The 27,103-nt window shown below is 34.2% G+C and overlaps 1 protein-coding gene and 1 non-coding gene across 2 annotated transcripts in view; both read left to right on the top strand.

The window, feature by feature from the left end:
• Positions 1-26,808, top strand: part of LOC111045236 (KAT8 regulatory NSL complex subunit 1) — a 61,333-nt gene extending 34,525 nt beyond the window's left edge. Inside the window, 11 exon segments of the mRNA XM_039426772.1 lie at positions 2,893-3,099; positions 6,251-6,558; positions 10,283-10,666; positions 12,030-12,143; positions 12,999-13,134; positions 16,804-16,910; positions 16,913-16,932; positions 17,551-17,710; positions 18,851-19,092; positions 21,771-21,908; positions 23,499-26,808. Coding sequence (XP_039282706.1) covers positions 2,893-3,099; positions 6,251-6,558; positions 10,283-10,666; positions 12,030-12,143; positions 12,999-13,134; positions 16,804-16,910; positions 16,913-16,932; positions 17,551-17,710; positions 18,851-19,092; positions 21,771-21,908; positions 23,499-23,648 — 1,966 coding nt within the window. The 3' untranslated portion in view covers positions 23,649-26,808.
• On the top strand, positions 15,986-16,076 carry LOC120351222. Its single transcript, XR_005571248.1, has one exon. It is a non-coding gene; the product is annotated as a small nucleolar RNA SNORD70 (small nucleolar RNA).
• Positions 26,809-27,103: the final 295 nt, after the last annotated feature.

Below are 27,103 nucleotides of genomic sequence, written 5' to 3'. Positions count from 1 at the left end.
TCGTTGTTGCTCTACCGACACTGATCCGTCTTACTCCGCTAGATAAAGAGGTGTCTTGTTTCTCTCAATCCTTTCAATCTAGAATTTTATAAAGGGTTTCTAAACCTCTATAGCCATGTTCCAGACAAGATTATATCTTATATTAGGTTGATGAACGTTGATTTTATATGAACTAGGAATAAAGATCGAATCTAATCTAATTACAGTATTGTATTCATTGTCCGTCGTTGAACTGGATATTTTAATAGATGCATGGCTATAAAATGCTTACGAAAATGTTGATATTTCAATGAATTTATGGCTGTGAAAACTTCATTCGTTATTCATTCTTTTAATCATCACTACAATCACAAATCAGTATATAGATGTGACTGGGCGAGAGCAACAAGCCTAGCTCAAAACTGCTCTACTCCCAAATTTGATGAATAGTGAAATTTCCTAAAGATAGTTTATAATTTCACTGCTAAGAATTTGTGAGAATTTGAGTCCAATTATATGTCCGAAATGAAGAAGCTAACTTACTATAATCATTATTATAATTCTGTAGCTATAGATTCCATCTAAATAATGTAAGAACGTTTAGTTTGCATAAATGAATTTGTAATGCTTTGAAAAGCTGGTACAATAGCTTTAGCAGTAGTCAAGTTGTCAATAATCTCTCCTATTCATTTTCCATTGTCTACCATGTACTAAATTTGATTCTACACAGTCGTTATCGCCTGATTGGTAAGTGGTGTACGAAAATGTACTTTCGTTGCAGTTATGGCTAGTCTCATAACTTATGAACCGAAGTGAAAGCCACTGTAGCTGTTTGGTACTCACGTGTTACTATCACCAGAATGTTCAGCTAGTATTCTTTCAAGTTGAACTAGAACTACTGTTACTGTAGTTTTTGATAACTGGTCTTTGCCGTAATGTATATTCTTTAGTAACGGTTGTGAACTGCTTAACGGATTTAGTGTTTTCCGAGAAAACCGCTGAATTTTATTCGATATGAAGTAGAAATCTCCCAAAAAAATGAAATCTACTGGAAAGATGAGTAATTTTTAGAAATGGGGAAATTTTGAGACTTAGGAAACCGAAATTATGCGATGATTCAATTTAATGCTGCGAATCATTAATATATAATTATACTTCATACCATTATTTTTGTTCTACATGATGTTTATATTCCAACAATCAATGATGGACAGTGAAGCGAAAACGAGGAAATTGCCGTTTAAATTTCGCCAAATTGACATTTGGAATAGTAATTCTTGAATAATAATGTGACATGTTTGTAATATTTGAACAAGCAGTAACAAATCGCACTAAGATGAAAACTCATTCTTTCTTGTGATTTATATATGAAATGCATTTGTAGATTGTTGAATAGAGAATCCTGGAGTGGATCGTAAGAGTGGTACTCGCTAAAACCTGGTTCTTCGTACCAATATGTTGCAAAATAGCAAAAGCAGCAACATGTGAGACAATTCTATACAATGAAGGCATTCGATTAATTCGCCATTATCCTAGAGTGGAACACGATAGAACTTGATGTAAATTAGAACTAACAATAAAGAGGGGAACTTGCCTCTCAGTTCGCGCGCCTTCTCCGTGGATACTCAAGGTCACTGTCACGACTCGCTCTCTCATCCCTCTCTGTCTTTCTCCCTTATCCTCATTCTATCACAACTTGCCGCCCACTATCACTCACTCCCACACACGTGATGTAGCTCCCCTCTCTTTCTAGATCATCTGTTGTTGGGGACGCACATGTTGCGGTGATAGTCAGTTGTGTAGCAGCAAGCCAGCAACCTGCCAGTTGGCATTCAGCGATTCTGCACTTGTGTCTCCTGCGTAACTTTTCTATTTCTGTTGAGTAGGCCTACTTGCATTGTATAGCTCTGCATATTGACATGTTTTTTTTCGATGATCATTTTGGATCTAATAGGCGTGAGTTTCTCCAGAATTCATTGAGGAGCTTGCCAAATATTGTTGAAATGAAATCTTTGATAGAAATTTGAAAAATCATTCTAGAGAATTTAGGTGTTGATCAACTAACAATGAATTACATAATTGCATTGGCATTCAAACCAACATATTATATTCTCTTTTTCATCATCTGTATAGCTCTATAATGAATAATATTCCTTTTTCAACAAGTTACAAGCATTATGAAAAATTGAAAAATATTGATTCAACCCAGGCCCTTGCACATAACTACTTTTGACTGACTGCGTCTGCGATTTGCCATACAGTTCATAATTATGATTTTATGTTTGTTATATCCATTGTGTATTATGAATGTTTTTTTATCACTCAATGAATTCATTTTATCATTCGATTCTACCTACACGAATGTTTGGCGTTTGAATATTATTATCTGTATTATGTAACCTTTGTGTGCACATTTTTGGTATTTTGATGCAAATTAATAAATTTGCCATGATTCAATGAAAACATCTATTAATGGTTTTCTGTCAAGCTTAGCGCTCAGACTTGGTCTGAAGGCTTTATTTTCTGTATCCATATTATGTTTGAATAGTATTCGTGGTTGAGTGTCAAAGTCAACATATACTGTCTAAACTTCATCATAATATAATCTGATGAAGAAATCATTCAAAGAAGTCTCTATCTGATCTTCCATTTTACTTAGATATAGGGAGATAATCTTCTGTTATTTTTGTGTTGTGTTATAGAAACGGTTAAATTTTCTATGATTGAAATGAAATGTTTAATGATGTATTATATTGAATAAGAATATTTTTATTGCCGTTGAACAAGCTTAATTGTAATAGGCTACGTCAAATGATTGAAGGCTATTGGTATGATTGAAATGAAATATTAATAGTTTATCATATTGGTATATACCGTATGTTGTAATAATGATGTATTGTTGTTGTTGTGTAGCTCGAAGCGAGCAGCATGGCGGTGGGCAGTGGAGAGGGCGGAGGTGGCAAGTCGGTGGGGGTGGATGCAGGCGCAGATCTGGGATCTGGACTACCGCATCAAGAAGATGTCGGACGCCCAGGCGGGGCTGCGTCTCGCCAAGGGAGAGGTCAGGCTGCTGGGGCCCGAGCCCACTGACGAGGCCATTGTTGTCAACGGCTATCACAGGTCAGCTATCACAACAACTAAGGGGCCGGTTTCCGAGCTCGGGATTTAGCTAAGTTCCAGACTTTGAACAGATGGAGTCAAAAAATTAACTTTCCGAAACGGGGCGTAGTCGCAGTTTTTATGATAGATAATCTTTATTTTCACAATTGGAAACGTTTTTCCTTGACGAAATGAAACATTCCTAAATAATTCAAGATAGCTGAAACTTTACACTATTTTCTCTTTATTTTATTCTGTGTTCAATTTTCTAGTTTTCGAAATTTAATTAAATTTAAAAAACGTAAGTCGTTTTACTGTGACTACGCACCATTTCGGAAAGCCAATTTTCTGACTCCAGCTGTTTAAAGACTAGAACTTAGCTAAATCCCGAGGTTGGAAACCGGCCCTAAATGCTTTTTACAATATAAAGTCGATGGTTTCATGATCCATTCCGAACTGTAATTATTTACACATTATTTTGCCAATTTAACACCGACATGCAGTCATTTATGGAAGATGTTATTAGAAATTGCAGCTAACCAACTGTTACAATATTATACGGTATAATAATTATTTCAAATATCCAATGAAAGCTATATAAACAGAACTAAGGACTTCTGCTATTGCAAATATTGACCAAAGAACTAAATAGCAGAAGGAAATTTGAAGAATGCAACTATCCTAAAATTGTGCCCACACCGGGAATCGAATAGTAGAATAGAAGTAGTTTTATTCATATAGCTTTAATTAGATATTTTTAATAATTATTATGTAGTCATCTATTTTATGTACTGCATTAAACTATTAGTTTACTCAGACTTTATTTTATTATTATAATCAGACTTTAGCGATTCGAGTTTCATTAACTTATTCTCAATCATTCACCTATGAAAGGCGGGCGTATATGGACGTGTTATTGATTTTAAATTTAAATCGTTGAAGATTTATTGTATTGTTACGTTGCATCTCATAATGAGCGTTGAGAATTAGTTTATGAAGCCCGAAAGTGCTAGTCTTAAGTAATCAAATAGTTTTTTTACAACGAATAAATGACTGTATGTCGATGTTGAGTGACAAAAATAATGTGTTGATATTAAGTTGTTATCATTGAATATGGTTATCTACTAAAACATCACCTTCGCATTCGCAACAGCAGAAGCTGCAACTTGAGACTACAGAGTCCCACTTCAAACGGTCAACACAGGATGAATGGTATTGTTGATGTTACTCTTAAGGAATAATGACAGTTTAAGTGATTCTCATTATAGAGGCTTATGAAAATTTAGTGAAGTGGTTGGCTCTGTGGTCTTACTCTGGTATCTAATCGCTCTGATGAAAGACTAGCGCTTGCTTGCTACTCATGTTCGGATGAACCATTCAAGCCGACTCTGCTAGCTTATCATTTTTGGGTTTGAGAATCCCTTTCCAAGGGTTTGGCACCCTCATAAAGCTATGAGATCTGTATCTCTTTCGATGATTCTTCTTATTATTAACGCAAAAGCCTAAATACCAAGATTTTTTTTCAATTTTTGAAGCTAGGACTAGAAATATTTGAAATTGATTCACAGATTCAGCTAAGGACTAGGAAGGATTAAAAAAAAGCTAAATGGATACTGTTTTTGTGGTATGTTATGCTTTTTGTATGTACAACGTCTTTTGATGAATAAATAATCATAAGCTTACATTCATTTCTGTTTATTGATAAAGAAGATTTTTCACGAGATAAAGCGCGATTGAAAAGACCGTTGAAACTTCAAGCGTTTTATTGTGACTGAACAATCTATTACCATTGTCACTTTAATAATTTACATTGTCAATTTCTGAATAATTATAATTTCATTTCTTCATCATAAAGATTTCTGATTGTTCTTTATACTGACGCTAAAAAGTTTTCTTTTGGTTTTGTTACCTCTCTCGCCATTTCTTTCAATTTTTGATGAATGAATTCATTCAAAACTTTAGTTTTATATGTATTTTTATAGAAGAAAATCACTATTTGTTTTCAAGTTGTCATAGTTGTCCATTTTTTAAATTGAATATTGTTTAAAATTATTGTTTGATAATAATGTGAAATATCTGTTCTATTTTTTGTTTTGAAGCATCTAAATTTGAAAATTTACTTTGTGAACATATTATTAGTGGTCTGAAAATTTTGCGAAGTGAAGAGCTACAATACTTAACCTATTTCGGACTTGTGTAACCATATCTAAATTGGGGAGAGGAATAGCACAAGGTTACCTTATTTTTCCTCTCCCTATCATTTATATGATGTATACTTATTATATCAATCAATAAAGAATAAAGAATAAAGAATTCTTCTTCTTTTTCTTGACCCCCTCTGCCGTTACAGCGTAGGGGTACCAGCCTCGGTCCATCTCCTCCATGCAGTCCTATCCTCAGCCATTCTTCTCATATCTCTCATTGTCTTGCCTCTCTCTCTCCCAATTCCTCCAGATAGCCTTCCCAGTTCATCGTAGGTCTACCTCTCCGTCTCTTTCCTTCCCTCCTAGCCTCCACCACTTCCTTTACTGGGCGACATTCTTGCATTCTAGTGAGGTGTCCAAACCATTTGAGTTGCCTTTCTTTTATGTCTTCCATCAGTGCTCTTCTTCCCACTTCTCCTCTCACTCTCTCATTTCGCCATCTATCGTGTCTTGTCTTTCCTATTGCTCTTCTGTGGTACCTCATTTCTGCTACAGTAACCTTATTCCAGTGTAAATTATTTAAAATTTAATTGAATATTGAAATTATTCACATTTTATATTGTTATTGTATATTTGTCATTCTTGATATTGTATATTGTCATATCTTGTCCATTTTTTAAATTGAATATTGTTTAAAATTCAATTGAATATTGAAATTATTCACATTTTATATTGTTATTGTATATTTGTACTAATTTGAGACAAAATTAATAAATAGAAGGTTTCTGCAGTAGCCTCCTTTTTCTGAATATTGCATTTGTTTGCTTTGTCCAATAGATACAGTATTTATTATTATTATTCTACTCATGGAAAGGGTATTTGGATATGTTGATAATTTAATCAAATCTAATCCTATTTCATGTTTTATGGCAAAAATACATAAAATATATATGCATAATAATACTGAGAAATCTTTCTATAGTTGATTATTGTTTCATTTAGTTTATTTTTAATGATTTTTGTTACAGCGGTGGCGGCAGCAGTGACTTATCAGCGGGGGGTAGCGGGGGATCGAGTCGCACGCGGCCTCTGGTTCGGTCGGTGTTTGGCAAACGCAAGCTGGTGCACGCGGACGGCGCGGGTGTGCGCGGCAAGAAGAGCGCGCGACCGACGACGGTTCGGTGCGGCTGTCAGGTGCCGCCGCAGACGCCCTGCATCATGTGCGACCCCCCGCGTCCCACGCCGTCCGCCCACCCGCATCACGACCTCATGTCCGTCAACGAGCGGATAGCCATGCTCGATCCCGCCTTCCATCCCGTGCTCTCGTTTCCTTCCGGTGAGCATAAAGGCCCAATCCCATTTATCAGTATATCTGTGTCCGCTAAATTGGGAATATCATTCCCATAAATTTATACTCGCTTGGCCAGGCAGAGTGAATAGTCCCATTAAAACTCATGGGAATTATTTGAAAACCAAATTATTAAATATCAAAAACTAAAATTTCACTGTACCGGTTACTGACTGATACTGATATGTGGATATCCGCCTTAAATCTTAACAATCATTAGACGCTAGAAAGAAAACTTAGGCTGGCCGCTAGCGAACGTTAGAACATGCATGATGAACATGTATGTACACATACATGCATACATGAATATATGTACACATACATGTTCATAATGCATGTTTTGTCATCAACAAGAGGCTTCTTACATGAAATGAACAACCAATAACAATAAATAAACCACTGAAAATCACAAATTATAATGATACAAGAATAATTACATTTCATTTTTATTTTTCATCCCACTGACTAAGGGGTATACGGATTTGTCAATTATAATCTAAGTTGCCAATCTTTGCATTTCATAATGCAAGAAGAATTCCTCACTGGAATAAGGACAAACCTGCAACAACTCCTCCCTCACCTTAATTCTAAACTTTTCATCTGTAAGAGCCTCAACGCGTGTTGGCAATGAATTATAAAGCCGAGCTCCTGCACTCTTTACCCCCCTCTTATACATACTAGTTCGATGACTGTCTCTGAGGTTTTGTCTATATCTGGTATTGTATGAGTGGAACAACTCTCTGATATTTAACCTCAGAGTAGCGAAGAAAAATAAACAACAAAACATCTAGGAAATATATAAATATCAAATCTTGAAAAGTCTTGTTTGAAGCTTTTCGCTGTGACAACGATGTATGACGACATGTGTTTACACACTACTTGTCTTGACGTTAGTGGCCCATCCCTATGGGACTTATGAAGTTTTTATGGTATTATTCTTACTCGCTCAGCCGGGCTGGATTCCCACATGTCTGTATCAGTGAACGTGACCGGCACAGTGAAAATATAATTCCCATTAGTTCTAATTGGACTTATCCCACTTGTATTCATCATTATAATGTGCACCCACAATAATTACTGAAACTCGGTACAATAGTTTTTAAATAGTTTGCGTTATAACATACAGTTATTGTTATATATATATATATATCTTGGAAAGTAGACATTGTAAATACAGTAGCGTATCTTCCATTCTCAGTTCATCATTTAATAGCTATTTGCTGAAAGTGGATATTCATATACCATAGAATTGATTCCACAACATTACCATTATTATTTGTCTAATAGACCACCTAATAAAGGGGTATTTGGATTTGTCAATGAGTTGAATGAATCAATCAATAGCTTACAACTTACAGTCTATACTCCACGTGGCATTAAAATCAGTATTATATCCTATGAATATAGGCTACGTTTTTACTTTCCTTGCCCTATTACCATAGGTAAGGAAAGTATTGCTTTCCGAAAAAAATTAAGGTACCCCAAATTCTAAATTTCTATACGTTTCAAGGTCCCCTGAGTCCAAAAAAGTGGTTTTTGGGTATTGGTCTGTATGTGTGTGTGTGTGTTTTTATATTCATGATTTAAACTGTATTCTTTCAATCTCGAACGATAGCTATGGCTGCTCAAAATTGAAAAGAGAAAATTATTTTAAATATCTAGGCGTTATAGTTGATCAGCATTTGCGATGGGATATTCACATAGATAAGCTTTGTAATAAACTCAAGCACTGGATAAACAAATTTTATAATATCAGCAGGTTGGGTAACATAGCCGTTTCAAAATTAGTTTACTTTGCCTACATTCAATCTCATCTTCAGTATGGTATAAAAATTTGGGGTGCATCTTATTCGAATCACTTCAATAAGATATTCACCATCCAAAAAGCATTATTAAAGGCAATTTTGGGCAAACCTAAACGATTTCCAAGTGACAGTATTTTTATTGAATTGAATGTATTGACGGTTGAGCAGCTGTATATAAAGAATTTGATTATTTACATTAATAAACATAGAGAACTTTTCAACCTCCGTATATCGCCTTACAATCTCCGTCCCTCAACCATTACCTTTGAACCACACAATGCAGTTCTATCCATTTGTAGAAGACAGTTTGATTATATTGTTCATAAGCTTATAAATGTGATACCTACTTTTTTATAACAGATAATTTGAATGGAAGACTTCTGAGAGAGATAGATTTATGGATTGCTTCTTCACATCCTAGGATAAGTGATTTCTTGTAATATTGTAACTAGGATAAGTTCACAATCATTCAAGAATGTCTGCTTTTTTATTTTATTATCTCGTATTTTCTTACTTTTTTTACTTTCCTTCTTTGTATTTTTTCAAATTTAGATGTTAATAGGAATCCACCAATTTTATTTATCTTAGAAATAATTTTGTTTTAGTAATAACACTCGGCCCCTGCGCTCAGGTTTTTTTAACCTTTTCAGGGACTTTCCGTATTTAATAATAATATTATTTTACTTTTACTTATATTGTTAATTGTCAATTGTATTCATGTAATTATACATTCATGTATGCATTGTATGAAGGAAAAAAAAAAATAAACTATTGATTGATTGATTGTGTGCGTGTGTATGAGTGTATGTGCGTCTGTGTACACGATATCTCATCTCCCAATCAACGGAATGACTTGAAATTTGGAACTTGAGGTCCTTACACTATAATGATCCGACGCGAACAATTTCGATCAAATGCAATTCAAGATGGCGGCTAAAATGGCGAAAATATTGTCAAAAACAGGGGTTTTCGCGATTTTCTCGAAAATGGCTCCAACGATTTTGATTAAATTCATACCTAAAATAGTCATTGATAAGCTATATCAACTGCCACAAGTCCCATATCCGTAGCAATTTCAGGAGCTCCGCCCCATCAATGCAAAGTTTTAGTTTAGATTTTCAATTATCAGGTCTCAGATATAATTTAATCGAAAAATTTCGAGTGGAAAAGATTGAGCATGAAAATCTCTTCAATTAATGTCCAGTAACATTTTCACCTAAATTGAAAATAAGCTTGAAATTTGAGAAAATGTGATTATTCAATTGCAAACTGTTGGCAACTGTTGATTCTATTAAATCATTCACTATGAATAGATAGCGGACCTCATGTGTATCCAGGGTTATTGTCCTGTCACCAGCTGGCTCAGATCTTTGAATAGTAGACTTGAGATGCGCGGGAACACTAGCGTCAGGTGATCAATTTTCATAACGGCGAGGAAAGTTGTGTGAGTGCGCCACACCAGATTTTTGTCATTTTTTGCTTTACTTGTGCATCATACAAGATATATTGTTGCGCAGAGAACAATGTTCAAACTTCGCCACTTAAACAGAATGATAAAACTCATAATAAGGTGTATTGTAATTGCTTTTTAAAATCGAACGGTATCTATGAATTTGTGACAAATCAATTAATTATCCTTACTTGACTTGACTTACATAGTACTGATCAATTTACTTGTTGTGAAAATGGTTTCTGTGCCGTATGAATTTGTGGCGATGAATAATTAATATTTTTCAACACAACATACTTATCAATTTACTAGGTTTAATGCTTATCTATTTATTCATTCACAATGGAGACAACGGGTATCCCCAAATATGTCTCCCTAACAATAAAAATTGTACAGATACAAATGAAAAAAAGAAAAATAAAATAATAGAAAAAATGTTGATGTGGTGTTGTTGCAGATGTGTCTCAAAGTATCCATTTCGAGGCGCTGATGAAGAACCCGGACTGGCAGCAGAAGGCGATGCGGAGCAGCATCAAGCTGTTGCGAGCAATGGAGTCTGTGCACGGAGGCGGTGGCAGCGGTGGAGCCCTGGACGGGGGTGGCAACCTGGCTGAGAGGCGGCATCACAAGCTGAAGAGGCCACCGGGAGGCGGCATCGCTACCCTCTTTCCCACCACCTCATCCTCCACATCGTCCACCTCCTCCTCCTGCTCCTCCTCCACTCTCCTCACCAACTCGTCCTCCTCCGAACAACAGCCGCAACAGCCACCGCCCCCTTCCACCCGGCGCAGGAAGTACACCCGCGGACTCGAGAAATCCACTGCCAACGCACTCTCAAAAAGTGAGTATCTCTATAACGGCAAGTGGTTTCACAGAGCCGTCTGCCATCCAGATACGATCCTATCGGCTCGCAGGTCGCTACCTGATTGGCTGTGAATGACATCGACCTGTTTGTAAAAATACTATACCATTAAATCCAAATTACCAACTTCCAATTAACAAAAAATGATCAAGATGAGTTAATGTACAGGTGAGAGTACAAGTTAATAATATCTAATGGAGATTCACACTATTAATTCAGCACTGATGAATATTGGTTTGCTAACCTTGTAAGCTAGTGAAAAAGCAGAAGATAGCTTCATTCTTTACTATCGCAGCATCGTTGGTAAGTAGGTTACAAGTAGGTTGTAGGCAATGGAGTATAATGAACTACATACCAGTATATTCTATATCAAATTATATACGAATATCTATTATTTAATTATGAAAATATATAATTTCCTTTGCGAATATAATATATTTGACTTATAATCTATCATTATCAACAATATTATATCTGTTGTATCAAGATTTCTCGAATCACAGCTATCTACTATTATTATCTATCTACATAATAGAAGGCAGTAGGAAGAAATTAACTTGTAAACTGTGACGTATGATCATTTCTACTGACTCATTATGTGAACCTCACTGTAACTCTCTTCTAGTTTTAGAGTATACTTTTAAATAATATTTAGAAATGCGTATCTAGAGAACGCAATTGGGCCTAAGAAAGGTGATCTGAATAGTCTTAATTGTGGATATGAGGGATGTATTCCGTCATTGAACTTTTTTTGTTTTGTTTGATAAGGATCCCGTAATTATTTATAATGGACATTATATTTATTCTAGCAGCAATGTTACTTTCTTACCTAAATAATATTATTTTGATAATTGAATAATATTTTTAATAATATTAGTCTATTATTATTATTAATAATAATATTATAATAGTATTGTTTTGATAAAAAATATTAATTGGGAATTGATTGTGGAGAATATATGGGTGTAGCGGAACCTTTTCAAAGCATTCTTCTCTCACAGGAGACGATAACGCTCTAAATCAACAAGCTTTGTATCCTGTGCCAATTGCTGGTCCCAAACATTCCCTAAACATCCTATCACATTTAAATAATACTTTCGTTGATTGGTATGACGTTATATAGATAATGAATCACAATTAAAACATCACATTAACGTGTTTTAGACTATCGAATCAATGTATTTGTAATTACGTATAAAACGGCATTCTATTAATCAATGTTTTCACTTTATGGGATCGTGTATTCCATTATCATGTCAGTCTTTTAAAGATTGCTCACAGAATCTCGAGCTTTTTTATAAGTGCTCCACCAAGTTATCCATGTATGAAATGTGTGTTTCAGAAATCAAGAAGAAACTAAAACTAGCACGAGGCAGAAAGGCGAAATCTCTCCGAGATCCCAACTACCGCCCAATCAATCGAATAAATCATAGAAAGCGGGTTCCCAGGGTTCCAGGTAAGAACAACCAATTGCTAACAGTTAATTAAATTTGTCAAACACTGTCGATTGAACTCTTTGAGAATTTTGTAATTGAAAGAATTCAAGTTTCATTGAAAGTTTTAATAAAGTTTGAAAACTCTGCTTCAGACATCTGTCGATCACTTTACTGTTTCGAGTTGTGCAGCATGTCTGTGTTATCGAGTAGCTCAGTAATTTCTTAGAATTTGCGTTTGTTTGCGAGCACGTCCAATTTCCTTGTGACAGTCTCCAACTACAGTATAGGTTACGCTGTAAAGGACAGTTATTGAAGTTATTGAAAAATGATAATTGATTTGATAGAATATCTGCAGTGATTATACAATATTGTAACTTGAGCAAACAGTTGAAGTTGATTTGAACTTTTTCAAATATTCGATACATCAATTTCCAGTTTAAAGCTTGTGTACAATTTACCAGTAATTGGTTCGTGATAGTTCATATTATAGTACATAGTTATACCCAAGGAAAGTAAAATAGATACTACAGTAAATTAAATAGATATACATTTATTGGTATTGGATGTTCAAAACGTATTATAACCTCAATTCCCTTATAGCTGTATTTATAACAGAAAAAGTTGGAAACATCTTCAAACTTTACTAGGCCTACTACTAAAACATTACTGTATGCATTTTCTTTATGTTCCTAAATTGCAATATTGTAAGTCCAAATTGAGATCATGTAAACATTAGCAATATTGTACATTGAGATTTCGAACTCGAAAATCCACTCATTCTCAATTATTGTTATTAGGGTATTTGAAACTTTTACCAGTACTCTTGTCTCTATTTCTTCCCACGATAAAATGATAAAATACGTGTTCTGTTTCAGACAATGAAACAGATGAGTTGGACGGCCTGGATGACTATTATAAAATGGTGCCTGGCTCAAATGTGCTGAACAGCAACCATGCATCACCCGCACCCTCCCCAACGCCTACCAGTGCTGGCAGCAAGGAGTACACCAGGTAACCCCACTTATTCAAAGTTAACCAACTTTGTTTCTTTTTCAAAAAAAATCCAATATGGTAACAGTGAGGAGTATAATATGGCGGCAGAACCGATTAAGCAGTTTTAAGAAGCTATAAAAGTGACTCAGAATGTTTAGAGAATTTTTTTTCCGAATCGGTAAAATAATAGCATCTTTCAGAAGACTGAGATAATGTACACTATTAAAAAACGAAAATTGGAGTATGTAGGACACATAATGAGGAATGAAACGAAATACAAACTGCTGAAATGTGTACTATAAGGGAAAGTTGTTGGCACGAGAGGCGTTGGTCGGAGGCGTATATCTTGGTCGAAGATTTTAAGAACTTGGTTTGGAGTGTCCACCCCCGAACTCTTCAGAGCAGCTGTCAACAAGTTAAGGCTGTGCAAAGGCTAAAAATAAACTTTTTACTCGTGATATTTTTCAAACTTCTTCGATTTGTATATCATCAAGCTATCAAAATGAAAAGTTTTTTCAGGAAATTTTTTTCCCGATCATTACTTTTTGAGATATGAGCGCCTTAAGTTTAAATTTTTGGGACTGAACATTTCAAATTCGGTAAGAAATAAATCCATGAGATTTAGAGGATAGATTCTTCATGGTATTGTTGATCTACTAAAACAAAAATTTTCTGAAAATATCAATTTTCAATTTACTAAAAATAACCAAAAATAACTTTTATTTGAATTATTTTTGGTAAATTGAATAACTTTTTCAAAAATCGATATTTTCAGAAAATTTTTATTTTACTAGATAAACAATACCATAAAGAATCTATCCTCTAAATCTCATGGATTTATCTCTTACCGAATTTGATATGTTCTGTCCCAAAAATTTAAACTTGATGCGCTCATATCTCAAAAAGTAATGATTGGAAAAAAATGTTTTCCTGAGAAAACTTTTTCATTTTGATAGGTTAATGATATACAAATCGAAAAACTTTGAAAAATATCATGAGTAGAAAGTTTATTTTTATCCTTTGCACAGCCTTAATCATTGCCAGAATGATTGCCAACATTCGTTAACGGATAGGCACCAGAAGAAGAATAGATTTGGTTTTGAAAATAATGTCCTGAAGATGGCAGTCATTAGCATCAATACATTTGTTGAGACAAGCTCTGAAGTTCTGAGTAGCTCTTGCACACAAGTCGCGAATTTTGGCATAAACTTCATCAATAAGGGCACCAATAAAAGTCGTCTTTGGTCAGTACTATCCAGCGTGTGGGTGGCTCCATTAGATTACATTGCCCGAGCCGCCGACGCGTCAAAAACTATGCAAAACCGCTACGTTAAAAATTGGATTATAGCTAAACTAATTAATAAAGCAAATATTAGCACAAAAGTAGCTAAAAGTATTAACTTATTACTTTATAAAATGATAGAACAACCTGTATGCCAATTCGGATGCAATTCACAAGATGGGATGTAAACAAAGCTATACTAGCGCTCAGCAGTCCAAGTGAGAATAGTGTGAATCAACGTCCAATGGGCAAGCTCAAACGGGCCCACTTGCTCCGTACACCGATGAATTGCTCCCAGCCAGTCCAGCGCCGCCGGCTTGCGTTGCCTTACCAATACGTTCTTATGAGAGCAAGAATAGCCTGAATTCTGGGGCCCTTGAATGTGCTACGTAATGATTCGTGGCCATCATTGAACTCGTACGTATTCCACGACGGCCACGGGTGATTTGCATGGTATTTCAACGAGAGTTTTCTCCATTTGACTGTTCAAAATTAATTTATATTGTATTTTATTGAATAATAACTATTAAACCACATAAACTACAGCATTTTAAAATGTACTTTAGTGTTTCATTTAGGTAGGCCCGGCCCACTTGACCATTATGAGAGGTCCGCCACGTGGTTAGAACATCAAATTCAAATTTAAAATCCTTTTGAAATTACAGTTTGAGATCACCAATGCAACAGAATTTCTTAACCGTCGAGACTAACGTTCCGTTGATAGTTAAACTGCTGTTCTCACCCTCTGCACATATTCTGGAGTTGTAATGGATCTGAAACGACCATGCGTCTCTGTTCTTATTGAACTATCAGTTATCTCCATCCAACTGCCGAACCCAGGACCGAAAAGCAGATAAGGAGCTCGTTGTTTAGCAATAACAATTGTTTTCGTAACAAGCGCGAACGGCAAACCACGATGTGCACCGGTCCAGAAAATTTTGACTAAAATTGGGTTGAATAATAAACAAAAATTAAACACATGCAAATTTTCAAATCGTGTCACGGATGATGTGAAAATCGAAACAAACTGCTTTATCGGTCTGCCTCACCTTGAACAAGTTGAAAATTCAAACTCTGTATTGTATTTTTGCAATGTAAACAATGCGTTTTTACCATTTAAATACCCAATAAGCACTAATGATGTATTCAATTCAACCTTGATTTTAACTTATGTGATTTTGGTTTTCGTCACTACCTCTGAAGTGCTTATTTCAAATCAACTAAAATCTTCACGTACAATAAATTGGAATAATCATGGATGTTTCGTTTCCCTTATCAGTCAAGTAAAGATAATTATTATGCTAGATAGGTAGTCTACAGGCGTTGTCTTGAATGTTTCATGAAACTTACATTTAAAATAATGCTCGATTATTCTTCTTTCATGTTGATTTAATAGTTCGTCATTTACGAATATCATTCACGTACGTAATTTATGAACTGTGAATTCTATCTAATATTTGATAGAATTTCAGGGATCGTCAATCAAGTTGATTTTTATTAATTTATTTCATTGCATTTATATTTAGGAAGGTTTGGGATTCTCTTATGGTATTGTAGTCAGGTTAAATGATAGTTTAGTTGTTCTTGATAAATGAGCACTAATGATGCATAAAATTTAACCCTGAACTTATGTAATGATTCTTGGTTATTCGTCACTACCTCTGAAGTTCTCATTTATTCCAATTTTACATGTTTTGGAGTTTTGGATTTAATTTAAAATACTAGATATTTTATGATTATATTATTCTAATTTTTATTATACCTAATATGGTAACCTGACCATGGTAATTTTGGTTTAGATTTTCCATACGAATAAACTACAAGCTTTCTAGTCTCCTCATTCTGTTTTTCATAGCATCCATTGAAATTATATGATGAATTGAATACAAGTTATTGTCAATTTAGCGTAATAGAGCACTAATGATGCATAAAATACAACTTTGAATAAATCCATGATTTGTAAGTTGTTCGTCACTACCTCTGAAGTGCTACTAGCAAACCATTATTCAGTAATTTGAAGTAATTTTTATTATTCTCGATCTATTTCAATTCACCGCTGTTCCAAAGTCTCACACTGTGTTTAAATGTATTTACGAGATCATGATTGATACTGTGGATTATCTTCAATTTCTTCAAATAATAAAGTTGAAAACTTTCGCAATGCTTACTTCAACTTTCTGTACCGGTTTCAATCATTATTGTTCCATTACTTCCAAATGGTATCATTGTATCACAGTGAAAGGTATCACTTCCAAATTACCTTTACTCTAATAAGAGATTGAATTCCATTAGGTTGAATTTATTAGTACATTTTTATTATATTACAAATAGGTACTTCAATAGTTTTTTAAATTTATGATTGATATATGGTATCTTATCTAATATTCATGTTTTGTCATTTTCAGGAGAAAGAGAGAAAATTCCTACGACATTGACAATATTGTCATACCTTACAGTGTTGCGTCAGCAACGAGATTAGAAAAGTTGCAGTACAAGGAAATTTTAACGCCCAAGTAACTAGTCATGATAGTGATGTAAGTAAATTTAATTTAATTTAATTCAATTCATCATCATGACAAATTACAATATATAAACAGAGTAATAAAGATTACATACACAAATTATTGTTTAAAACAACAGTGTTTTATCCATCAAAGCTGGGAACTAAATTTTATTGTACAAGGGTCTCGTACTCTGTCATATTAATTGAAAAAACAAACTTGTTGTTGAAAATTGAAAACAAACATACCGAGTCCATGAACATAACCTCAAACGTGCAACAGTGCTGCTGTGCATAGCTGTTTCGATGCGGATTGTTTTTTTCTTCGATACGTGATTGATTTTTGACTTGAGAAATAAGGCTATATGACCATTAAAGCACCATAAAGTAGATTGCTATTTAAATTCGTTTACTATTAATTAGGTAGTATTTCTAAGACCCAATTAACTTTCTCTCGAAAGTGTCAGAGTTTTGGTAGGATATGCTTTGGATTAGTTGCTGCTAACAATGTAAGAGGATGATTAGAGATTATCTGAATAAGTGAAGGCTTCCTCAACATGCAGTTTCTCTTGTTTACTGTATTATGTTTGAAGTATTGTAAGATAGTTTGGTTGTTGTTAGTTGACTAATGGGTCATTTTGTTGTGCTGCAGACGGAAGACATAAGTGAGGAGACTATGATTGAGAGGCATGATAGATGCGAGGTGGCCGAGAAGAAGAAATTTTCAACGTACCTGAAATTGCCAAATAGTATGAGAGGCAGACACCGGAGGACGGACAGTCGAGCTGAAAGTAGTGGCGCCAATACTCCTGGTAAATAAGAAAATAATATGAAGAATACTCTTCTCCTGGTAAATTAGAAAATAATGTAAAGAATACTCCTGGTAAATTAGAAAATGCTATGAAGAATACTCCTCACCTGATAAATTATAAAATAACATGAAGAAATACTCCTGATGAACTAGAAAATTATATGAAATTCACCTGGTAAAATGTAAAATAACATGAAGAATACTCCTCACATGGTAAATTCTGAAATGATAATTATTAAAATTAATAAAGCAATTATCCACCTCCACTGTCATTCTTACTTCACAAATCCGCAAGTCTAGATGAATTATTGACGATAGGCGTCTTAGTGCGACGGCACTTCTTAGATTGTATCATCAGTCGAGTGACATTGTTGCAAGTAGATGAATTAATTCAATACAAACTTCATGGCCCATTCAATGCAATCATCTATCAATGTAGAATGACCAAGTTGTTTTTTTTCTGTTTATTTGATCTCGTGCGATAATACTTTATGAAACGTACAACAGGTTTCCTCCCAAAATTGTAATTTTCCAATTATTTAGAATACAATTGTCCGAAATGTAGGTTATGTTTAATTTTATTTATTTTTAACTGATTTGTAAATTATTCTCAACGAAGTATCTGATGTGCACCGAGATATTATGTTGATTATGCCAAGTTCATAACGCGTGTAGAAATGATCGTGGTATGAGTACTAATGATGCATTCCTTCTCCAAATTTGAATCAAAACCGTGATGCTGGTTGTTCGTCACTACCTCTGAAGTGCTCGTTTAAATTATTCATCACATCCATTATTCTACCCTGGAAAAATCTAGATTTTTCTACATCAACTTCTTACTTTGAAATATCTTGTAATATTCTGAGTTGTCTGTGTGAATATTTGAATTCTATAGTGAGGTCCACGTTATAATGAAAGTGGAGAAAGATAGGTTAATTGAACCAATGTTAATCAAATACTGCCATTACATTGTGGACCTCACTTTAGTTGAAATTTCTGTGTTCTGCAAAGTTCTTACATTTTTGATTATGTTTAATTTGTATTTGTACAGAATGATTATTCAAATTCTTTGAATCCAACATTTAAAGTGGTGTAAGTGTGACCTTGACCTTTGAATGTTGCTGACTAATGTGTATTGCAGATCCGATGTCTCCGAGCACAGTGGAGACGAAAGATGGTGGCGGGGGCGGTGGAGGTGGCTCACCAATAACCTCACCGCCCGTCACTCCGCTGTCGGCGGCTCCGCCTCCCGACCCCGAGGCACCGCCCGCCCCCACTGCCACCGGGCCCGGTCGTCGTCGTACCGTTTCGCTGTCCCGCCTCGCCATGCCGCCCGCCAAAGAGAAAGACGACACTCGGCCCAACACGCCCGACAATGTCGAGGTAATTCACGAATAGACTAATTGAACATTCAATAGAATGGAATAGACCAATAGAATCGATCAATCAGATAAGTGAGATAATCAATCATAGCAAAAAGATAATCAATTTAAACAAATCAATAAATTTGTACATTTCATCGAAAAATCAATATTAAAAAATATATATATTGGATAATAGAGTAAAAATAGTGATTTACTGTAGACCGTTGTGATAGAAGAGAAATCTAAATTGGAAAAAGCTTCAAATCTTAATAACTAAAAGTAGGCATTTAGAATATAATATGTATATTATAGCCTACAACACTCAATCCGAAGCCGTACCCTGAAGTACTCGTGAATTAGGTGCTGGCTTATAATTCAGAGGCCCGGGCTCGAATCTTAGACTGGACAAGATGTTTCCCTCGGGCCACTCCCGTATTTCGGATGGACACGTTAGACGTCGGTCCCTGCTGCCTAAAAAGTGTTAGGTCATATCAGAGGCCCTGAAGTTGATCAGATTGGTCCTGAAAACTCTGACACCAAACCTGAGCAAACAGCAGTTCATTTGATACTATTATTATTAGGCTACTCAACCCTGATACGATTACATATTGAATCATATACGCGTGAGTGAACACAGCATAATGTTATTAACTATAATTGAAAACAAAAAATTAACTGTTCATTATTAAGTTATTATATCCTGAGCAATCTAGTAATTTTGGTCTCACAAGTATTTTTTTTTTTCATTCATAAGCACTAATGATGTATACAATATTCAACCTTGAATACTTATGATGTTAGTTGTTCGTCACTACCTCTGAAGTGCTTTTCATTACAGTCTAACTTGGTTTATGGGATCATTCAAATATTATTTACCAGTGTGTTACTTAGAGGTTGATTCAACAATTAACCAATAACATTGGGAGAATTCAGTTTTTCCGAGTACTTCTCCTTTGACCGTTCAATACTTGTGATCCAAAGTGTTGTTTTTTATAAAAGTAAACAATATAATATTTGCTCCAGAGCGAATATAGTTATCATCAAATGCGAAGTTTTGAAGTCATTTGACGATGAATCCAAGGTTTCAACAATGCTTTTAAAGTTTTGGAAACATGTGATGGCTTGATAGTTAAAATCTCCAAAAATTCAGATTGAAGAATTAACTATTAATGAATTTATCAAAAAATTAGTTTCTTTAATTTTTTAATATCCATGTTTACAGTAACCTATCATTGAAGACGGTTCGGGATGGAAATTTTACTGAAAGAAATTTAACACGAATAGTACAGTGAATATTACTTGAATATTATAGCATGAATACTTCAATTCTACAATACTATCTTGGCATCGAATTTCAATAGTTCTGGTCCTTGGCCTTCCCTTGTTTGCGACTGATCACTGAATTTTTTCTAAGGAAGTTGGTAGTCTATTTCTCGCCTCCAAGAAAACGTTCCTATTCTATGCTCATTTTCGGACAGTGTGCGCACTTAGGCTAGGCACACACCAGTTGGTCAAGACATGATCAGACACAATACTTCACATAGTGGCTTATGACGCAACCCACACTGATTAGTCATTGCATAAGCAACTATGTGAAGTATTGTGACTGATCATGTATTGTCTTGTCTTACTAACTGGTGTGTGCCTAGCCTTAGAGAAAGGTATTATACAGGTCCTGCAGTGAATCGGGCGATTTTTAAATAACTGTTGAAAATCGATTTAATTTATTGTTAACAAAACTGTTCATCTTAACATATATAGAAAAGCATTATTATTTCATTTACAATATTGTTCATTTCTTGAAAATTGAGTCGGCAAGGTGACGTCCTTCTCTCGCCTTTGTGGATGAGTGACGAGTCACACTTTCACCAGACATCAATCATCGGCAACTCCATCAACAACCGCTAAATTCAACTAAGGTTACTGTTTGGTGTACTATGTCTTTATCAGGCATTATCGGACCATAGTTTTTTTTTAAATGACCGTGAACTAGCTGTTACTGTGACTGCTGAGCGGTATTCAGAAATGTTGCGCACATTTTTCTTTCCGCAGTACATGTTATTTCAACAAGACGGGACAACAACCCATACAGCCCGAGTCAGTATGCGTCTTCTTGATGACGTTTTTTCGAATCGTTTGATCTCTCGGAATGGAACGATTTCATGGCCCCCTCGTTCACCTGATCTTTCGGCCTGCTATTTCTTTTTGTGGGGGAAAGTCTACGAGCAACTGCCGACGACATTGGCTCAATTGAAAGAGAACATCCGTCGGCAGATTGCACAAATGCCGCAACAATAATGTTGCGGGACGTCATGAACAATTTCCGGAAGCGCCTCCACGAATGCCAGGCGAGAGGACATATACTTGCGGACGTAATTTAAAAAAAAAAACAAGAACAATATTGTAAATAAAATGATAATGCTTTTCTGTGTAGATCACGGTGATAAGAACAAAAGTTTTGTTAACAACTTGATTGATTTCTAACATTTATTTCAAATTCGCCCGATTCACTGTCTGACTCTGTATAATATATGAGTGAGAATTTCAGCCCCAGCTTTCCCTGCGCTGTTTCAGTGTTTCAAGGGCCAAGGCCAAAACTTTTATCGAGGCCTCTTGGAGCGATACAACCAAGCAAGTATTAGGTTCTGATCAAGTTATAATTTTGAAAATAATTGATTTTCGTATGTGTTGTGATAGGTGATGCCGTACGAAAGGAGAGTGTTTCCTCTCTCGGATGATGTCTATGAGCAAATGTTGAAGGACATGCCCACAGATCATCCTTTTCTTCCTATCACCAACAGTGACGCCACATCGCCTCTTCGAAAAGATTCTGAGGTACTACATTGAAAATAAATTGTATCTTACGTTATTATTTATTATTTATTTAGCGCATGACAGATACACAACACATATAAAGCTCATGAGTCTCAAATGACTACAAATACTATATTTTTTAATCTCTTCAAGATGTTGATAGTTTTTGGTCAGGAGAACATAGGTTTGTCTGAACACCAGTCAGAGCTAGTGCTATATGATTTAGCGTTACCCAATGTGCACCATGGAGGCGAACTAGCGTCACACATATTTAAGTAAAAAACTGATTGCTGGAACAATTTTGAGGTTAAAGAAGGTTGAAACTCATTTTTAAATTTTCACAGAAAAGAAACATTATGTATCATACATAATAGATACTTATTGCAAACATAATTTAGTCGTCTTTTAGTAGGCCTACTGTAGAATGTTAGCAGACTGGACTGTGGCTCTTACCTATTCACTGAGCAATCTTCTAGTTCTTTTAAACAGCAATTACTCAAGTTTAGCTAATACTTAATGACTCAAGTTTAGCTAATAATTGATTAAGACTAGTTGTGAAATACTGATTGTAAGATGTACAGAATGAACAAAATTATTGAACACATTTCATAGGTGAATAAAAAATAGTAGTAGCGCGCCTATTTTTGTGACAAACATTGGTGTAGCTTCTATAATAATTTGTAATGACCTTTATTGAAACACAGTCGACTCAATGGTGGGGGTGACACAGTCGGCCCAATAGTGTGGGGTGACAGAGCGTCAGGAGAAAGCTATGTGCGTTCTGTGGTTTCACAAAAGTAGATAATCGGTTATTACCGTTAAAGACGTTTTCGTTTTAGAGTATGGCCATGAAAAATAAGTTGTATGCAAGGAAGTTATGTAATATGAATGAACTAAAACGAAGAATTGAAGCCGTAATTCAGGAAATCACCCCAGATCGATAATGTATGGTGTGGAATTAAATATCGTCTAGATATTTTATGTGCAACAAAAAGTGCTCACGTGGAAATTTGTCGAACTTGTCATGTGTTATAGATAAAACTATTTGAAATAAATCAATATAAATGTATAAAATTATCAATTGAGCTGGTCCTTGTAAAAGCAAACTCAATAATGAGTTATAAATAGTTATAATGGCTGCATGACAGGCGTAGCCAGTGTGGGCTGCTGAAAATTTGATCACATGATTCTAGTAAGATCTTGGTTGGTGATAGTTATTGTTCAGATGTTTTTTTTCAAGTAGTTCTTTTGTATGTTCGTGCCATGCATTTTTACATGACTGTATATAAAGCGTTGGCTGCCTGGGGGTTACACCTGCCATTCAGTGTGGATATTTCTGTGTGGTGGTAGGTCAGTTGACATGACGAACATTTTGTGACATGCAGCATTCTAGGTCGTTGTCATCCTTGGTCTGATCGAAACGCTGTATAACAGGTGTTGTGATCCTGACTACTTTGAAACAAATAGCAAATTGCATTCGATCTTGTTACATTAAATCACAATGAATCCATCATCCTAATTATTTATTAGATATATTTAATTTGTGATTTTTTGGTCATATTGAGGAATATTTGGGAATAGGAATGAAGTAGTTTTGTATTGATTTTGTAGTTGGACTCGGAGTTTGGCGGGAGCGAGCGAGCGCCGCAGTCACCGGCGATGAGTGACACGACCGAGTCTGCTCCCGAGGAGGACCCCAACGACCCCGAGTGGACCTTTGTCCCCTCCCAGGCTCCCTCCAAGGGCTCCTCTTGTACATAGACTTACATTTCTAATATTTTTTTTTTATTATTTTTATAGCGTTGTTTATATTGTTTACTCTTTGGCGTAATCGGCTTGAAAGAATAAAGCCACGTTTTTTATTTGGCAATTGAATTTGAAATAATTTCTCAGAATATGTAAGTGCGTTATTTACATGTTGTTTTAAAAACTGTGATCGGTAGTATTGTTTTTCTGGCAAACTGCCTCATAAATCGTAATACAGCAAAGTCTATCAAGTAAGAATAATTATTAAGATTAGAGCGACCATCTGACTTCTCCAAAGTTTTTATCAATAAAATATTTATAATTATTGGGTTCAATTCAACTTCAACTCTTTAACAAGAAAAAGTTATTGAATAAGTTTCGTTTTTATTATTCTATTTATGAAAGTATATTGAAAAATCTAAAAAACCTACATTCTTACAGTAAGTTTTTGTAACATAGACTAATAATCCAATTCCAAAGTTATCAGTAATCTTATTGTGAACTCTTGAGATGTTTATTTCACTATTTATTCTATGCACAACCAGTTGGATATTGTAGTCTAGCAACTGAAATGTGTAAATAACATCTATTTGAATAGAATCTATTTTTTGAAGTAATGTGATGTAAAATACCATGCAGTGTAGTGGTGTTTTTTCTTTTCTTTAAAAATCTGCTTCAAGTGGTGCAGTATATGTAGGCCTAAATTTGCATAATGGTGATAGCGGTAATATATTTTTTATTTTTAAATTCTGTTTAAATTGAAATATAAAATGTAGGCTACGCAATTTTTATTTTCAAGTAAGCATAAAGTAACATACGGTAATATCTAAATAATTATAAATCGATCTATTTTTGAGAGCTCCTAAAATATTTTTGTTTCATAGACTATAATTATGTATTTTAATCGATAAAATTACTTCCTCGATTAGTGGAGTTCATAATGATTTAAGAGTTTACATTGTTTGCTGTATAAAAATTGAACATACAGAAATTGTCAATTTATGTCTAGAATTCTAAGATGTTTGTACCTGTTCACTAATTCATTGCATCTTTGACATAGACGCTTTTAATCTAATTCGTTTCATTTGCTTCTTATTGCAAAAGTCATTGTAGTTCTTATGAATAGAACAAATTTTGTTGAGTTCCTAGTAACTTAATCCTGAATTACATAAGGTAAAACTGTATCATTTTTCGTCATCGTATTATTTTTCCATAGACTATATTCCTCACTAAACCGCTTGTTGATATTAATAGCCAGTTTTTTGTAGCAGGTGTCTGCTTGCTACTTCTGGGCATTATCATATTCGTTAGTCAATAAAAAAGATGCTATTATTTAAAAATTATCAATCTTGTGCAGTTTCTCTGTTTTTAATTCTTATCTAGAACCATTATTTAGATAACATATTTATCCATTAATTCACAAACATACATTAAATTGATTTACGTTTTGATTACGTTTTATTCAACTGACGTTGGAAAATAAGTGTAATATTTTATTTTAGTTACTTAAATTGAGTTTTTAAAAAATCTTTGAACCATAGTTCTATTATCAATTCAAAACTGGTGAATACTTTTAATAATTTCTTATTTTTTATCAATGTGAAATTCATAAATTTACATTCTTTTCAAGTGAAGGTTGTAGCAAGATATAAATTAATTTTGGTTACTATGTTGAATAAAGATAAATTCAGTTGGAAATAGAGTATAATTTTGAAACTAATTGCCATGAATTAGTTGACTTATCCACTTAAAGTGTGATTTTTAACAATTGTTGTAAATTTTCGTTTTTAATTTCTTGTTATTCTGCTATTAAATCTTGTTTTCTTCGCGTTGAATTTTTGTTTTTCGTTTAAAACTTCATTTGTTCGGAGAATATTGTATAGTTATTACAAACGAGTATGGTTTGGACATGAAAAGTACATTATATTAATGAAGAAGTCATTCCTTCTGCTACTGACTAGGCTGTACATATAAAGCCATTAGAAAACCTAGTAAATTAACATGTTCAAAAATGAGTGCTGAGTTGATGGAATCGCCATCCTGTGTGATACACATTCATTTTACAGAACATAATTTTCAATTTTTTATAAGTAGCTCTCCTTCCTGTTGGTGATTATTTTATAACTATTACTTATTTGTAAGAATCTGAGAATAAAACTTGAAAATACAACATTCTTTTAAATTATAGTTTCCTAAAACATTAATACGTTTTATGAGTTCAATAAGAATAATCGTACTCATTGCCTCTGTGGGAAGTATTTAATTTCTCCACGCCTAGAAAATAATTGAAGGCTTCAATTATTTTCAAATAATGATTTATCAAATTTATTCTTTATGAGTTGTTCAGTAATAATTATTAATAATTTCTCCTTCAGTATAAACCAACCTTTTTTAGCTCGATCTTGTTCACATTTATTCATGCAATAAGTCACACATCTTGAAATACAATACCATTGGGAGAGGCGTCAGGCTGAGCCTACAACTGTCTCTTCCAAATTTTGATGAACGTTTTCAAAACAAGGTTATGTATTCACTTTTCTAAATTTTTCGACTGAAATGTATGCTTAGCCATCAATCTTCTTGATACTTCTCGATTTTTTTAAATATTTTATTTTAATCTTTAAGTATGATAAAAAACAATATTTCTTAAATGCAGATAAGGTGCGCTGCCTCACGAATGGAAGGTTCAACTGTTAGATTTAATAATCTCTGTAAAATTTCTTTGTAAATAACGACATTTTTAATCGACATCCAATTATTGTATTTAATTTTTCGTCTATGTCGTAATTATTTGTTTTTTATCTGTCGGAAATTGAAAAAAATACAATAGCGATTGATATTATGAGCACTTTTCTTATGGAAGTGTAAGTGATTAGAATATCTATAGATTATCATAAAATAGTGTGTGCCTACTGTATATTTTTTGTTAACTGTTAATAATAAGAAAATCTATGATATAATACTATATTGTTTATGTAATCTTCATGTTAGTAAGACTGACCCATTACAATATTACGAAAGATGGAAGTTTGTATTGATTTATAAAAACAGAAACTTTGATGATAAAATACATAATGAACTAAACGTATATGTTAAAATGTTACCATCATTTCAAATTCAAAGAGAAAACGAGAAAAAATAAATTTGTTCATGAATAAAATATTCAACACTCGAATCCCATTGGTTTTTATTACCTTTATCCAAATAAAATATAAAATCAATATCATTTCTTTAATAATAATTTTTTCAAAAACTAAACCAACAAAAATGTTTTAATTTATTATTTAAGGTCACTGATTATCCTGTGAGTGTACTGGTGGATAACCAATTTTTCGATTACAGTCAGTTCGGACACAAAGACTTTTGACATTGTTATTGGTGAAACCATATGCCGGGATTCACATTCACGACTGTTGAAGACACTTAGTTCTGAATCATATTATGCAATAATGAGCTTAGTATCCTGCAGT

The sequence above is a fragment of the Nilaparvata lugens genome, chromosome 4, assembly GCF_014356525.2.
Source record: "Nilaparvata lugens isolate BPH chromosome 4, ASM1435652v1, whole genome shotgun sequence".
NCBI classification, from domain to species: Eukaryota; Metazoa; Arthropoda; class Insecta; order Hemiptera; family Delphacidae; genus Nilaparvata; species Nilaparvata lugens.
Note: the sequence above shows the minus strand (reverse complement) of the source record. Positions and strands in the feature narration are given on the sequence as shown.